The sequence below is a fragment of the Scyliorhinus canicula genome, chromosome 1, assembly GCF_902713615.1.
Source record: "Scyliorhinus canicula chromosome 1, sScyCan1.1, whole genome shotgun sequence".
NCBI classification, from domain to species: domain Eukaryota; kingdom Metazoa; phylum Chordata; class Chondrichthyes; order Carcharhiniformes; family Scyliorhinidae; genus Scyliorhinus; species Scyliorhinus canicula.
Window position 1 is genome coordinate 103,658,797 of NC_052146.1, and position 16,015 is coordinate 103,674,811.

The 16,015-nt window shown below is 41.4% G+C and overlaps 1 protein-coding gene across 3 annotated transcripts in view; it reads left to right on the plus strand.

Moving 5' to 3' along the window:
- rlf (RLF zinc finger) overlaps window positions 1–16,015 on the plus strand; it is a 95,444-nt gene that overhangs the window by 51,625 nt on the left and 27,804 nt on the right. For 2 of the 3 annotated variants that reach the window (XM_038796650.1, XM_038796659.1), the window contains exons 2-3: window positions 13,854–14,008; window positions 14,593–14,674. In XM_038796650.1, the coding sequence (XP_038652578.1) occupies window positions 13,854–14,008; window positions 14,593–14,674 (237 nt within the window). Of the gene's footprint in view, window positions 1–3,636; window positions 3,739–13,853; window positions 14,009–14,592; window positions 14,675–16,015 lie in introns of those variants that run through there. The other variant, XM_038796668.1, reaches the window with a different exon arrangement.

Below are 16,015 nucleotides of genomic sequence, written 5' to 3' on the forward strand. Positions count from 1 at the left end.
CTCACTGCTCCAGGGGTCCATGGTTCAATTCCAGCCGTGGGTGACTCTCTGTGGCGATTGTGCATTCTCCCCGTGTCTGCGTGGGTTTCCTCCGGGTGCTCTGGTTTCCTCCCACAGTCCAAAGATGTACAGGTTAGATGGATTGGCCATGCTAAATTGTCCCTTAGTGTCCAAAAAAAAAAGTTAGGTGGGGTTACTGAGTTACGGGATAGGATGGGAGCGTGTCCCTAGATCGGGTGCTATTTCAGTGGGTTGGTAGAGAGATGATGGGCCAAATGGCCTGCATTGCAGGGATTTTATGGTCCACTTTCTACCTTGAAGCTGGCTGAGTCTGTCACGTGGTTACAGACGAGAAAGCCCTGTTCACTTTGTTGAATTGTCATACTTTGACCACTTTATTAATAAATAAAGTTCATCCTTAATATACAAAAACAACTAAGTTTAAAATACAGTATGGACACAAATGGGAGCAGCTAGCTAAACATTAAAGTAACAATAGAATTAAAACTAATGACAGTTGAATATAAAATACACAAGTTACAGCAACAACTGATGACATCAGTAATGGATTTAAATAAGATGAATAATAACACACTACAACATTTCCCTCCCCCATTAACATAGAACATACAGCGCAGAAGGAGGCCATTTGACCCATCGAGTCTGCATCGACCCACTTAAGCCCTCCCTTCCATCCTATCCCCGTAACCCAATAACCCCTCCTAACCTTTTTGGACACCTAAAGGCAATTTAGCATGACCAATCCACCTATCCTGCACGTCTTTGGACTGTGGGAGTAAACCGGAGCACCCGGAGGAAACTCACGCAGACATGGGGAGAATGTGCAGACTCCGCACAGACAGTGACCCAGCGGGGAATCGAACCTGGGACCCTGGCGCTGTGAAGCGACAGTGTTATCCACTTGTGTTACTGTGCTGCCCAGAAATGCAAATTAAAGACAGAAATGCAATGAAACTAATGCTTTAATTGTACCTCGGTCTTTCAGAAGCTTTGCTACTGTGCTGTGAAATGCACAATATCACTGATGACACCGTCAAGTTTGGTGATACTTGACTTAGGTTGTGTATTTGAGCATGAGCGTCCTCTCCTGAAGTAGAGTCCACTGCAAGTCCTGTTACAACAGGAATCACTTGTTGAATTTTCACAAATAATTTCCTTCTATTTTGTTATCTGGAACTTCTGCTGTCTCCAAGTAATTGTGATGATGTGGAGATGCCAGCATTGGACTGGGGTGAGCACAGTAAGAAGTCTTACAACACCAGGTTAAAGTCCACCAGGTTTGTTTCAAATCACTAGCATTCGGAGCACTGCTCCTTCCTCGGGTGAATGAAGAGGTATGTTCCAAAAACATATATATCGACAAAGTCAAAGATGCAAGATGATACTTTGAATGTGAGCATTTGCAGGCCATTAAGTCTTTACAGATCCAGAAAGAGGAGTACTCACAGGTTAAAGAGATGTGAATTGTCTCAAGCTAGGACAGTTGGTAGGATTTCGCAAGCCTAGGCCAGATGGTGGGGGGTGAATGTTATGCGACATGAGTCCAAGGTCCCGGATGAGGCTGTACTCGTGTGCGGAACTTGGCTATAAGTTTCTGTTCGGCAATTCTGCGTTGTCGCGCATACTAAAGGCTGCCTTGGAAAACGCTTACCCGAAGATCAGAGGCTAAATGCCATTGACTGCTGAAGTTCCCTGACTGGAAGGGAACATTCCTGTCTGGCGATTGTCGCGCGATGTCCGTTCATCCGTTGTCGCAGTGTCTGCATGGTCTTGCCAGTGTATCACGCTTCAGGACATCCTTTCCTGCAGCGTATGAGGTAGACAGCGTTGGCCATGCAGATAATTAAATCTTTACAGATCCAGAGAGAGAGGCTTCATTCACCTGCTTTTAGTGTCCCAATTCTTTTCTCCTCCAATCTCCAAAAATTTCCATCCCACTTCCCGGGCTCACATCTATGGTTTCCCCGAATTGGCATTTCCCTTGACACTGCCCCCAACCTGGTGCTGCCGAAACTGCTGCCAAATTCTCAACGATGCTGTTACGACCGGACTCCGAGTATTTTCTTGGGGCTGTGGGGAGCGCGCTGTTGCTAGCGCCTTCAATCCGAACCCCTTGCGCAAACTCTCCTCCATTCTGCCCAATTGGGAATCAACCCCTCTGACCCAGTTCCATACCGTCTCCACATTCGCCGGCCAGTAATAATACATCAGGTTCAGAAGACCCAGCTTTCACCCTCCCCACCAAACTAGAAATGTTGTACCCACGGAGCCCCCCCCCCCCAAACCCGAGCAACCTGCACCCCCAGGTATCTAAAGTGAGTCCCTGCCCTACGGACTGGCAGCCCCCGGCCGAGACACCACAAAATACTCACTCTTGTCTAGATTTAGTTTGTACCCCGAGAAAGAACCCGCAAGCAGCTCCAGTATTCCCCCGATTGATACACTCGGTTCCAACACGTACAATAGCAAGTCATAGGCATATAAGGACACCCTATGCTCTATTCTTCCCCCATCCCATCCCTTTCAATATCCCCGAAGTTAACGCGATGGCCAATGGCTCAATCGCGAGTGCAAACACCAAGGGGGGATATAGGACATCCCTGCTTAGTCCCACGGTGAAGAGAAAAGTATTCGGAGCTCATGTTATTTGTGCGGACACTCTCCCTCGGCTCCTTATACAGTAGCTTTATCCAGTCCACAAATTTTGGTCCAATCCCAAAACGCTGCAGAACTGCCATCAAGTACCCGTATTCTACTCAATCAAACGCTTTCTCAGCGTCTAATGCCAAAAGCACCTCTGTTTCCTTCCCCTCCGCTGGTGCCATAACCACGTTTAATACCTTTATGAATATGTTCAAAAAGAGCTGCCTCCCTCGCGCCTTTGGGAGGCACTCCTCTAGCCTACCTGCCAGTACCTTCGCCAATATCTTTGCAACAGGGAAATCAATACTTTCCCCAAAGTTTGTGGTAACACCCCCTTCCCTATCGCCGCCTCAAACATCTCCACCATCAGTGGTACCAGCTTATCCTTGAATTTTTAAATAATATTGCACCAGAAACCCATCCGGCCCCGCCACCTTCCCCGATTGCATCCTCCCAATCGCATCTTTAATCTCCTGCTCCACTATCGCCCCTCTAATGTAGCCCTGTTTCCCCCCCTCCCCATACCTCGCGTACTCCAGCCCATCTAGAAATTCTTGCGTCTCCTCCAGGTGGCTCTGACCTGTGCAACCTCTCGTAGAATTCCTTAAAGACCTAGCTAATCTGATCTGGAGCCACCACCAACTTCCCTGTCCTACACCTGGACAATTTCCCTTATCGCCGCCTCCCTCTGGAGCTGACCTGCCAACATATGCCCCGCCTTCTTTCCATGCTAAATAAAGTTAATCTTTAATATATAAAAACAACGATGTTTAAAATATAGTATGCATTCAAATGCTAGCTAAACAACAGTAACGGTATAGAATCAGAACTAACGGGGTTTAAACACAAATATACACAGGTAACAATAACACAAATGACATCACAGCACTTACATCAGCAATGGATTTAAATAAGATGCATAATAATAACACTCTATAACCGAAATCTTTGCTATTAATCACCTGGTTTAGTAGAACACAGCCACAAATTCAGTCCTTTTTTGGGAGAACTTTCTGAATTCCCGGAGCGTCCATTGAATCTTGACTCTTGAGGGACAGCATGTTGTTACAGCAAGTATGTTCTGTAGTAGGCATCACTTTGAGACTCTGTAAAACTTGCACTTAGAGCATGTAATGCACATTGGAAGAGATTATTTTTTTGGTTAAATGGAAGCCTTTGAGGAGAGTTTGAAAAGTTGCATATGAGTACTTTGTCACAATGTACACCATTATGGTGAAAGATCAAAACTCAAATTCATTAAAACAAGCAGAGCTTTATTTAATTCTTCAACCTTGTAATAGGAAGAGGAGATGGGGAGCGAAAACCTGAGAGAAGTCAATGTGGGAGATTTTCCACCTTTACAAAAAAGAAGCAAATTCTCATAAATTGACCTCAAAATCTGCAATGACGTTTATGAAATAGAAATGTTCATGACATTAGAACACCATGGAAAGAAAAAAGAATGAACTGAACTCTAATCATATCCCATAGTAATGATCTCAGTTGAATAGCTATCAAAAGGATGACCTGATCCAGTTTATTTCCCTTTTGAAGTACAGTGACAGTCTGGAAATCGCTTTCTCTTCTCATCAATCCTGATATTCATTGATATGCTCTAGGTCTAGGATTCCAGCTGCCACAGCCGTTGCCATGGTTTTGCTGGGCCTCAATCTTGTTAGTCCTTTGTGACACCACCCATCTATTTTTTTCAGGATTGTTGGCGACACTTGGATCACATTTTCTTCCTATCAGATTGTTTAAACTGCCATCTAATGAATTATTTTCATTGTATTGAAGTTCATTTTTAAATGGCAGATACTGGTGTTCATCTTTGATAAAAATTAGAGTGTAATTGACTCATCAGAAATAGAATATTGCTTTGTTGTTAACAATGCTATCTAGGGAGGGGGGTGGGAGGAGTAGTTTAGGTTAGAGTAGGGGGGTAATAAGGGTGGGACCTGTATAATAGGTAAGCGTTTTTGCACTGCGTTTATGGTTTCATGTATATTTATTTTTTTGTTGTTACTATACCAAAAATACGTTAATAAAATGTTTATTAAAAAACAATTCTATCTGTCGAGTGGCACGGTGACGCAGTGATTTGCACTGCTGCCTCACGGTGCCACGGACCTGGATTCGATCCTGGCCCTGGGTCACTATCCGTTATCCGTGTGGAGTTTGCACGTTCTCCCGTGTCTGTGTGGGTCTCACACCCACAACTCAAAAGATGTGCAGGGTAGGTGGATTGGGTACTTTAAATTTATTTTAAAAATGTAATCTGTAGGGCAGCACAGTGGCGCAGTGGTTAGCATTGCTGCTTCACAGTACCGAGGTCCCAGGTTCAATCCCAGCTCTGGGTCACTGTCTGTGTGGAGTTTGCACATTCTCGCGGTGTTTGCGTGGGTTTTGTCCCACCCCCAAACCCAAAGATGTGCAGGGTCGGTGGATTGGCCACACTAAGTTGCCCCTTAATTGGAAAAAATGAATTGGATACTCTAAAAAAAATTTTAAATAAGTAAATAAATGTAATCTGTTATATCATATGTATCTTTCTTATCTATTGATAAAAAAATTCTAATGTTCTTGACTGACATTCACATCAGGCTAATTTTAAATTACCATCAGGAATTTAAAAAATACCCATTACTTTGATATCGCAACATTAAAATGCACTCTACTCTTTGATCATAGCTTCACCCAACTGACTGATCTACAGTGGGGCCCGACATCATATGGCTGCAAAAATGATGCTGAGAGAGCAAATGCATATCCGTTCTGACTGGGACTGCAGTTTTAATGTTCTCCATCTACTGTTAATTGTGTGGGGTTAGGTACTGGAACTTAATAAACAGTTTCCTGAAGTAGTTTTGGTTGGTGTTACCAGTCCAGAATCATTTCTGAAACTTAGCCACTGAAAGATATTAAACTAACATAGCCGTGGGAATAGTTGGGATGTTTGAACAGGCGCTGCCAGGCAAACGTACCATTAGTCTAACTCGGGGTTCCCCAAACTTTATCAGCTTCTGAATTGTTTTGACGTCCCAAGAGTACTGACATAACCCCTAAGAAACATTCTTATTGCGTTGAAGACAGAAAGCACAAAAAAATTGTTTGTTTGTGCAAAATAGGTGCAAACGTAACACACTTATTTATAAAAGTATTTTCTACTTATGTACGCATTTCATTTCTTTTAAATATAAATTTAAGAGTACCCAATAATTTTTTTTCCAATTAAGGGGCAATTTAGCGTGTCAATCCACCTTCCCGGCACATCTTTGGGTTGTGGGGGTGATACCCACGCAGACATGGGGAGAATGTACAACCACCACACAGACAGTGACCCGGGTCCTCAGCAATGTAAGGCAGCAGTACTAACCACTGCGCCACCCTGCTGCCCTTTATTGATACATTTCTTATAATTAACTCGTTCTCTTGTTCAGCAAATACTTACCCTTTTAGTAATTTTTAATGGGAGGTGTGATCTCTCTCCTCTCTCTGGCTCCAACCTCCTCCTCTTCTCCCCCCCCCCCCCCCCCCCCCACACACACACACATTTTACCCCTCTCTCATGAACAATTCCCTCCTTCCCCGATCAGTAGAATCCCTACAGTGCAGCAGGAGGCCATTTGGCCCATAGATGCCCACAGATCTCTGAAGGTTGCCACTCAAGTGAATAGAGCCGTAAAGAAGGCCTATAGTGTGTTTGCGTTTATTAACGGGGGCTTGAGTTTAAAAGCCATGGGGTTATGCTGCAACTGTACAGGACCCTGGTGAGACCACATTTGGAGTATTATGTGCAGTTCTGGTCACCTCACTTTTTAGGAGGGATGTGGAAGCATTGGAAAGGGTGCAAAGGAGATTTACCAGGATGCTGCCTGGATTGGAGGGTAGTTCTTATGAGGAAAGGTTGAGGGAGCTAGGGCTTTTCTCTTTGGAGCGGAGGAGGAAGAGAGGTTACTTAATAGAGGTTTATAAGATGATGAGGGGGATAGATAGAGTGGATGTTCAGAGACTATTTCCTCGGGTGAATGTAGCTGTTACAAGGGGGCATAACTATAAGGTTCGGGGTGGGAGATATAGGAAGGATGTCCGAGGTAGGTTCTTTACTCGGAGGGTGATTAGGGTGTGGAATGGACTGCCTGCTGTGATAGTGGAGTCGGACACTTTAGGAACTTTCAAGCGGTTATTGGATAGGCACATGGAGCACACCAGAATGGCAGGGAGTGGGATAGCTTGATCTTGGTTTTGGACAAAGCTCGGCATAACATCAAGGGCCGAAGGGCCTGTTCAGTGCTGTACTGTTCTATGTTCTAAGTCTACACACATCCTCCGAGAGAGCACCTCGCCCTATCACTGTAACCCCACCTAACCTGTGGACACTGGGACAATTTTGCTGTGGCCAATCTTCCTAACCTGCACATCTTGGACTGTGGGAGGAAACCGAAGCACCCAGAGGAAACTCACGCAGATACGGGGAGAACATGAAAAATCCACAAAGCAGTCACCCAAGATCGGAATTGAACCAGGGCCCCTGGTGCTGAGAGGTAAGAGAGAACCACTGTGCTGCCACCATATGTCTGCAGTGGTTCAAGAAGGCAACACACCACTGCCTCAAGGGCAATAACCGCTGGCCTATCCAGCGACGTCTATAGAATCCCTATTATGCAGAAGAAGGCTATTTGGCCCATCGAGTCTGCACCAACTCTACCTCTCCCTGCCCTATTCCTGTAACCTCACCTAACCTTTGAACACAAAGGGGCAATTTAGCATGGCCAATCCTCCTAACCACATTTTTGGACTGTGGGAGGAAACCAAAGCACCCAGAGGAAACCCAGGAAGACACTGCAGAACATGCAAACTCCACACATGCAGGAATCAACGTCTGGAATAAAACCTCGTTCCCTGACGCTGTGAGGCAGCAGTGTTGACCATGTGCCACCATGCCGCCACAAAGTAGTGTGAAAATTGCCTTCAATTGGACAAGCTGGAAGGACAACGTTTTTCAAATTTAAAACAGCCGGACCTACTGTGGAGTCCCTAGATGAACCCTGCAGAACCCAGTGTAGGGTATGCTAGTCTAACTGTACACCAATACGTTTAGTGTATTCATTCAGGGCTGTTATTGAACCCTGTTTTATTTTTACCTCCACATTTCTTTCAGAATTTAGTTAATCCTAGCTAAACTGCACTCTCTGGATGAACTGAGTGAGGTACTATATGGTTTTCCATTGAGCCAGCAGGATTACTATGATAAAATGCTTCCTTCTCCAACCATGTTCAGACATTCCTGGAGCTGCAGCTTAATTTACAAACTTGTTGAAGAGAAGCTGTCGGGCAAAATCAAACTATCTTTTTGGCTGTGGTCACTTTCATGAACCATATTCGCCCATTTGCAGTATGCAGTTGGTAAATATAATATCCATACCTTCACCAAAAGTTTAGTACAAGCTTTGCTGGGGGAAGAATTCTTGCAATGACAGGTATTTACAAATCACAAAACTGCTCAGGTCTCCCTTTGTTTTGATTTGATTTAATATACATCTTCGTATATCTGTTTTGGATTCTCTCTCATCCCTCCACACTCTGATCAGTTGCCCACTTTTCCATGTCTGATTTTCTGAGTGTTTACAGCATTTTCTAATTTGGTGCTCTCGGCGCTTGTTGGTTAGTTTGAAAATACTTCTGACCCTAGCCTATTCTGGTGCAGGTTCTCTTCAGTAAAAATAAACCACACTTTCAGTTTCAAGATTTGGTAACATTACCCACCCCGTCAAAGCCTGAACCAAGGGTATTGAGGCCAGTTTACAATGTGCCTTCCATTGCCCCAATTAAAGTAGCTCACAATGAGGAATGCATCCAGTGCATACCCTCTAAACTAGTCTTCCTAATTTATGAATGTAGTTTATACCTTGCACTATAGTTGCTGTTCCATTGTTTCTTTTAACTCTTGAGGGATCAGTCTTTCTGAAGATTTATTTTTTGCATGTTGTACTGCATAGTCTGAAGTAATTGGTGCCATCTTTTTATACCGACATGCAAAACAATGATGTGGTAAGTTTGAAGTTGATGAGTCGTTCAGTATAGTTTTCAATTCATTTAAGACCACGTTAAACTGTAGAGCTTGCATGTGTTGGTGGCAGAATACCAGAGTGGTCTCGGAAGGAACAAGGCAGCAATTGGGCTACTTTTTAAAATTTACAGTCAGGCAAGATCCTCATTCAGGCTTGTCTTTGGTGTTTATCTGCATCCTGATTTTATTGGAATAGTAACATCAGAGATCGGAGAGCGGCGTTAGTAATAGAGCAGATCATCCAATTTATGTAAAGTGACTGAAACTTCACGAATAACTTGCATCATTACCGTTATAGCCAATGAGTTAATTAATGCTACGAAAAACATTTAAAACACCTGGCTTTCCAGTTCTTAATCAGATGCAGTCAATTTGATTGTATCATGCATTGTCACCACTGGCCTATTTGTATCTTGGATAAGCAGCTCTGTGGCAATTAACTAACTGTTTTGAATTAAAAGGGGCTACATGTTTTCTCCGTGTGGGCCAATGGCTTGATGAAGTGATCTTGGTTCATTAGAAGGCATGCAAATTGGCATGGTTGGGGGTAATTTTTGGTATTTCCTTCATTAAAATGTTTTTCTCTCAAAGGCAAACTATATTTTTGGCTGATCTAAGACATTAACTCTTTCTATCAGATCTACTGTGCCTTTCTAGTTTATTTTCTGTTTTCATTTCACATTTTGGTTGCATTGTTGCATGCATTTTATTCATAAGAGCTTTGAAAATGACAATCTTCTCCTGGTGTTGCATGATTTTAAAAACCGATTGAAAATAAATTTAATCATAAACTAAGTTCCACATACTGCTGTAAACTTTCATTGTAAAATACATTCTGAATTCATTTCATCATGGGTAGTGTGAATCCGTTTGTAGAATTACAGAAAGGTTACAGCACAGAAGAGGGAATTGGGCCCATCTTGAACAATTCAACTAGTCCCACTTCCCTGCCTTTCCTTGTAGCTCTAAAATGGCTTCACATATTTGTCTAATTCCTATTTCAAAGCCACAATTGATCTGCTTCCACCACACTCTCTGGCAGCGCATTCCAGGCCCTGACCCACTGGCTGGATTTAAAGAAGTTTTTCCTCATGTCGCCCTTGGTCCTTTAGCCACTCAGCTTAAATTAATATTCTCTGCCAGTGGAATAGCCTTTCACTATTTACTCCATCCAGACCCGTCATGATTTTTAAATACTGCTATCAAATATCCCCTCAACCTTCTCATCACTGGTAATAGCTCCCATTCCTCCAACTATTCACTTGGTGAATCAAAGCTGAGGTGAAAGAAAATATGCTTATATTGCGACTCTTATTTTACCTCTATAGTCTGGTTGATTGATGGTGTCAAAAATCCAACTTTATTGTTAATTATTCACTTGAATGAGAACTGCATCAAAACTTAGAAATTAAATATCAAACAATACATCATGTCGAACACATGGCAAAAAGCATAAAACAAAAATAAATCACTAACACAGATAGGTGATTCAAGAATTCAGCAACAAAGACCTCAACCACTAGGTCCTACTTTTAAGGGAATTCTTATCTCTGGTTTAACCCCTCATTTACACTCAATGGTTTCTAATTCTCAGCTGAGATCCACTGGTTTGTTCAAACGAATGTATGTTACTTAGAGGATGATTTGTTAAACATTGGGCATTACTTAAGATTGACTGGTGCCTATCATAACTAGCTCAGCATCTGTGTGAGCAGTCTCAGGAAAATTACTGGATATGTTTATCACGTCCCATGATAGACAGCTCGGCCCAAAGACCTTGCTGCAACTGATTAGTTGATTAGACCGAGAACATTCTTAGTGCTGAATACACTGGAATACAATGGCTAGTTTATTATGTGAAACAATGACTGGATTCCCACAGTCAAGTCACTTTTCATAATTTTTCCTCTCAGCTACATGCATTCAACTAGCACCTACTCTATCCGCTTGTGATCTTCTGTTAACATTTCAATTTTTAAAAATTGAATATCTGTAATTTTAATGGAAGCTGCTTATATAACTGTCACACTAATTATGATGTGGAGATGTCGGCGTTGGACTGGGGTGAGCACAGTAATTATGCTTCAATGTAGTATGGTTCATATAATTAAACTGCACATAAGTACATGAGATGCTTTCTATTTCCAGTTGAATTTGTTACACTTCAGTGGTCTTCATTCTACATTAGGTTGTGCATCTCCGATAGTGTTGAGGTTTTGAAACAAAAACAAAAATGTCTTTTTGGAACTGTATTACTAAGAATGGACGTGGCTTGTTTGCATTCTAGATAACTTCATTTTTTAACCTTATTTAAGGAGGAAATCACTGAACATAACAAACAAAATGTCTCACAGTTTTGGTCCGCTCTTTTGGAAGTATGGCTATGTGGTCTTGAATCAAATTTTAAACATGTTGCTCAGTATGCACAATAATGCAGCAAGGAAATGCTGTACCACAAATGAGTACTGAGTTCAGACTGTAGTGACATAAGGAAAGTGTTGAGTCAACTCTAGTGCTTTCCTTTGATAAACTGAAAATAAAACAGCCCTGATAAGCATCAGTTGTATTCATTACTAATAGCTAGTCTCTCTCTCTCTCTCTGCTGAAGGTTAATTAACAAGCTGTGTGCATATTGGCAGGCTTACGAGTAGCAAAATAGTTTTTTAAAAGTGTTTCCTTAATTTACTGTGGAAGCCTATTTGTGTAGCTGTTTCATGTTATTTGTAGCAGTCTTTTACTGTTGAGTTGAAGGCTGCCTGACTAAATTTGATCCCATCACATGTCCGTTCCATTGCCATGGCTGCCTATTTTCCCCTCTGAAACAATGTTCAACTCTACCTGCCCCAGCTCATCTGCAGAAACCTCGTTTCATGCATTGTTGCCTCTAGACTGACAGCTCCAACAAACTATTTATTGGTGGATCACGTCATACTTTCCATGAACTTGAGGTCACTGAAATCTCTGCCCGTATGCTTGCTCAGTGACCTACTTTGACTCTCGATCAAGCAATGTCTTGATTTTAAAATTTACATCCTTGATTTTAAATTCCTGTATAGTCTTGCCCACAATACCTCTGATCTCCTCCATCGCCAAAACTGACATGTATGTTTTAAATCCAATGCAGGCCTCTTGACCATCCCCAATTTTAATCATCAAACCATAGGTCATGCTTTCAGTTGACTGGGCCCCAAGATCTGGAGTTCCCCTTCTCTCTGCTGCTCTTTACTTCCTTCTTTAAAGCATTCCTTAAAACATCTGATCTAATATCTCCTTGTGTGGCTCTATCATTTTGTTTTATAATGCTCCTGTGAAGTCCCTTCGGATGTTTGATTATTTTAAAGGTGCTACATAAATATAAGTTGACTGATGAAAATTGCAATGAACTAAGCGTGTGCTTAGATTGCAGTTTAAAGCTTAACTTTGGCAAATTCATTTGATTCTTTGCTTTTGGTCTTGATGGATCTGTACTTTGTTAATATATTTATGTGTCGCCGCACTATATATCAACCGACAGAACTTGAGACTGAATTTCTTTGGGTGAAGTAAATTATAGCTTCATTTGTATCAGTTTTTAAAGTCTACTGATCAAGTCAATTAAATGAGAGTACAGAATTTAGAAAGTTAGTTAGTCCAACGCAAATACAGATGCTTGAGTTGAATTCAAAATAGAATTCAGTTTGTGCTAATTTCTTTCGATCAAAACGCACAATACAACAATGAAATGAAACAAAATGACGGTTTGCAAAGCTAAAGCAAGAAGAATAGATTTCAATGGTTAGGTTAAAGATGATTCCGGAATGGGAAAGAAGGTTCTCCCCCGGTCTCTTCAGGAGATCATAATCTTTAAGGTTCTGTCCCCTTTCTGGCTGTGATTGGGTTTAAATAATTATAATTCATCTAATTTGACCGAAATGTCTGGTTATCAAGTTTTAAGAGATAATGTGGCATGAGAGAATTTCTGTATGTTTCCATAATATGGTGTGATCAAAACACCTGTTTCCCACCATGTTTTCTGGAACTGGGATTTTTGCCCAGTAATGATAACAATGAGTTTATTCTGCAGCGCGGCCTTGCAGTGTATGGTCAGTTTTCAAACTGACTTCCTTATCTGATCCTTTCCCATGCTCTCAGCATTTTCTGCTGTCATGGTTAAGAAATTACTTTTAATAACATAATGTCACTAAATCATTTCTTCCGTTAAACTGTATTACCTATAAGAAAAGTAGATTTCTATCGGGTCTGTATGTGCCAGCCGTTATTTTGGACCCTATTTTTCTGAAAGAGGGCTTACAAGAGAAATAGCTGGGTGTTTTTTTCTTTCAATTTATTGCTGAAAGTTGGAAAATTATTTGTAGTAGACTTGAAACCTGTCAAGTTGATTTCTTAGATCGCTGGATGATACTATTTTCTATCATGACCCAAATGCACTGAACCAGGTTTGCACCTTGCACAGGCAGCAAAGACAATCGTTCATCAGGCTAGGCAACCACAGAAAAGTGAGCCTTTGCTGTTGTTAGATGTTCTGCTAGGTGCCTGGCCATCAACAGCACAGGATCTGTGAATTAATAGGGTCTTAAGGTTAAAAGAAAAGTTAGATGCTGTTTATCGTTTGCTTCAGTTTTGGGATTTTTGGTGAACATAGAGATGCAATTTCACTGACAAAATTGAGAACTGTTTTGAAAACCTAATATGACTAGGATGGAACTTTAAAACAATTCGAACTGGTAGCTTGCCCAACTAGAAAATCAGCTTCACTTTGTTATGGAAGAAAAAGATTCAGTCCTCTGGCATAGAATCCAGAGAAAAGGGGTGAAATAATACTTGGAAACAAATGGAGATGCCAATCCTAAACCCCTTGTCTTGATGCCCTGAAACATCATGCCACCTTATTCCAGTTATGATTGTGTATCAGTTCTTGCCAGTGCTGCTTTGAATCTGGCCAGTGGGAGGAACTAAAACATGTTGGCTGCCTTGGGATTTTCTAACTTGGTGTGTAGATTAAAAGCACGGTTTAAAATGTTTTCATATCGTGTTTGTAGATTGCAGAAATATGGCATCATCTGGGCAGCTTATTTGACAACTGGTTCTGTAATAACCAGTTACCTTTTTCTCATTGTAGATCTTGGTACAATATGGTGAGAAGTGCAAAACTTCTGAAGAACTCCTGCCTTTATTGGAGATCTATCGGATTTCTATCCAGAGCTACACAAGCGCAAGGCCTTACCTGACGACGGAGTGTGCTCATATTAATTTTGTACTTAATCGATTAGCAGTGTAAGTATTTTACAGCATTTTTCTCTGAAAATGGACCTGTCTTCAGTATAGTAATTACGCTTGGGATAATTTATCCTTTACTACCTTGACTGGATAGCTAATTTTGTGGGCCATAATTAGTTTTGATGTCTTGCAGAAAGATATGTGTTGGACTAGTGTCATCAATAACACTGCTAAATGGATGTCGGGTGCTACATAGAGGAAATTAACTACCTGTATTAATAAGTGAAATATCTAAAACCACTCAAATGCATTAGCAAGGTCTGTGATATTTTGGAAAGACAAACAGCATGCTGTCAGCGGTTCAGTTGCATGATTATGCGTTACATCAAAATCTTTTTTTGGCCAGTTTGTTGTTCGAATACCTTGTGGCTCCTGATATTTTACAGTTATATTGCAGAGTAAATTACACCTGTAAGCTTCTTAGTTATATTAGTAGCAAAATAAACATGCTTTCTTTTCAGAAGGGATTCAGAGATGTGTTTTGGTTTCTTTTAACAGGTGTCACATCTTCAGTTGAAAAATTCTGAACCTGTATTAAGGAGCTATCTCACTCATGTTTTTAACCCTGTTTAAAATTTTAGGAGTTGTTTTGAAATACTATTATCACTATCTGAAAAAGAGGTCCCACAAGAAGTATGGCAGCAGCTGCAACAGACATTGCAGGTGAGTGATCAGTTGAAAATGGCAGAGTTTTTGTTGAAAATCTAATGTTTGGGATTTGCACTGGTTCTAATTGCGGCTCTAATTTCAGTAATCTATGGCGTTTTCAGCTATCCGTTGATGTAGGGATGCTCATTTTCAGAAGGAACTCTTCATTTTTAAGTGTGCTTAATGTCTTCTGAAGTTTATTAATTAAAATGATTGAAAGACTAAACAAGATAATAAAAGCGAAATAAAAATAAAAAATAAAAAATAAATAAATAAAAGCGAAATAACGTGGGTACTGAAAATTTGAAGTAAAAAGATTGCTGGAAATACTCAGCAAGTCTGGAAGCACCAATGGAGGGAGAAACAGAGTTAATGTTTCCAGTCCAATATGACATCTTAACATTCATATATGATACAATGTTCACTGTTTTTGTTTGGACGAAACAAGCCGCTTGCCTTGTCTTTGGAGCTTTGGTGCAGGCATTTGCTGTGTGCCAAATGCAGCAATGCTACCCACACCCAATGAGCTGAGTTAACCATCTTTAACCTTGCTGGTGTCAATTGAAGAAAAATCCTTGGTCAGAACACAGCCTGCTTTTTGAGTAGGTGCCATGGGCTATGATCTTCATTCTCCTGAACAAGCAGATAGGATCTTCGTCTAGCTACTGATCTGAAGGGTAGCAACTCCAATGATTGTAGCACTATTATCAGGACTGTTTGGTGCCAGCTTAGGTCATGTACTCCAGAAGACATAGGAGCAGAAATAGGCCACTCGGCCCATCGAGTCTGCTCCGTCATTCAATCATGGCTGGTATTTTTCTCATCCCCATTCTCCAGCCTTCCTCCCCATTAATCAAGAACCTATCTCTGTCTTAAAGACACTCAGTGATTTGGCCTCCACTGCCTTCTGCGGCAAAGAGTTCCACAGATTTACCACCCCCTGGCCGAAGAAATTTCTCCTCATCTCTGTTTTGAAGGATCATGCCTTTATTCTGAGATTGTGTCCTCTGATTCTAGTTTTTCCTACAAGTGGAAACATCCTCTCCATGTCCATTCTATCCAGGCCTCGCAGTATCCTGTTAAGTTTCAATAAGATCCCCCCCATATCTTTCTAAACTCAATGAGTACAGACTCATAGTCCTCAACCGTTCCTCATACGACAAGTTCTTCATTCCAGGGATCATTCTTGTGAATCTCCTCTCTACCCTTTCCAAGGCCAGCACATCTTTCTTAGCTACGGGGCCCAAATCTGCTCACAATACTCCAAATGGGGCCTGACCAGAGCCTTGTATAGCCTCAGAAGTACATTCCTGCTCTTGTATTTTCGCCCTCTTGACATGAATGCTAACATTGCAT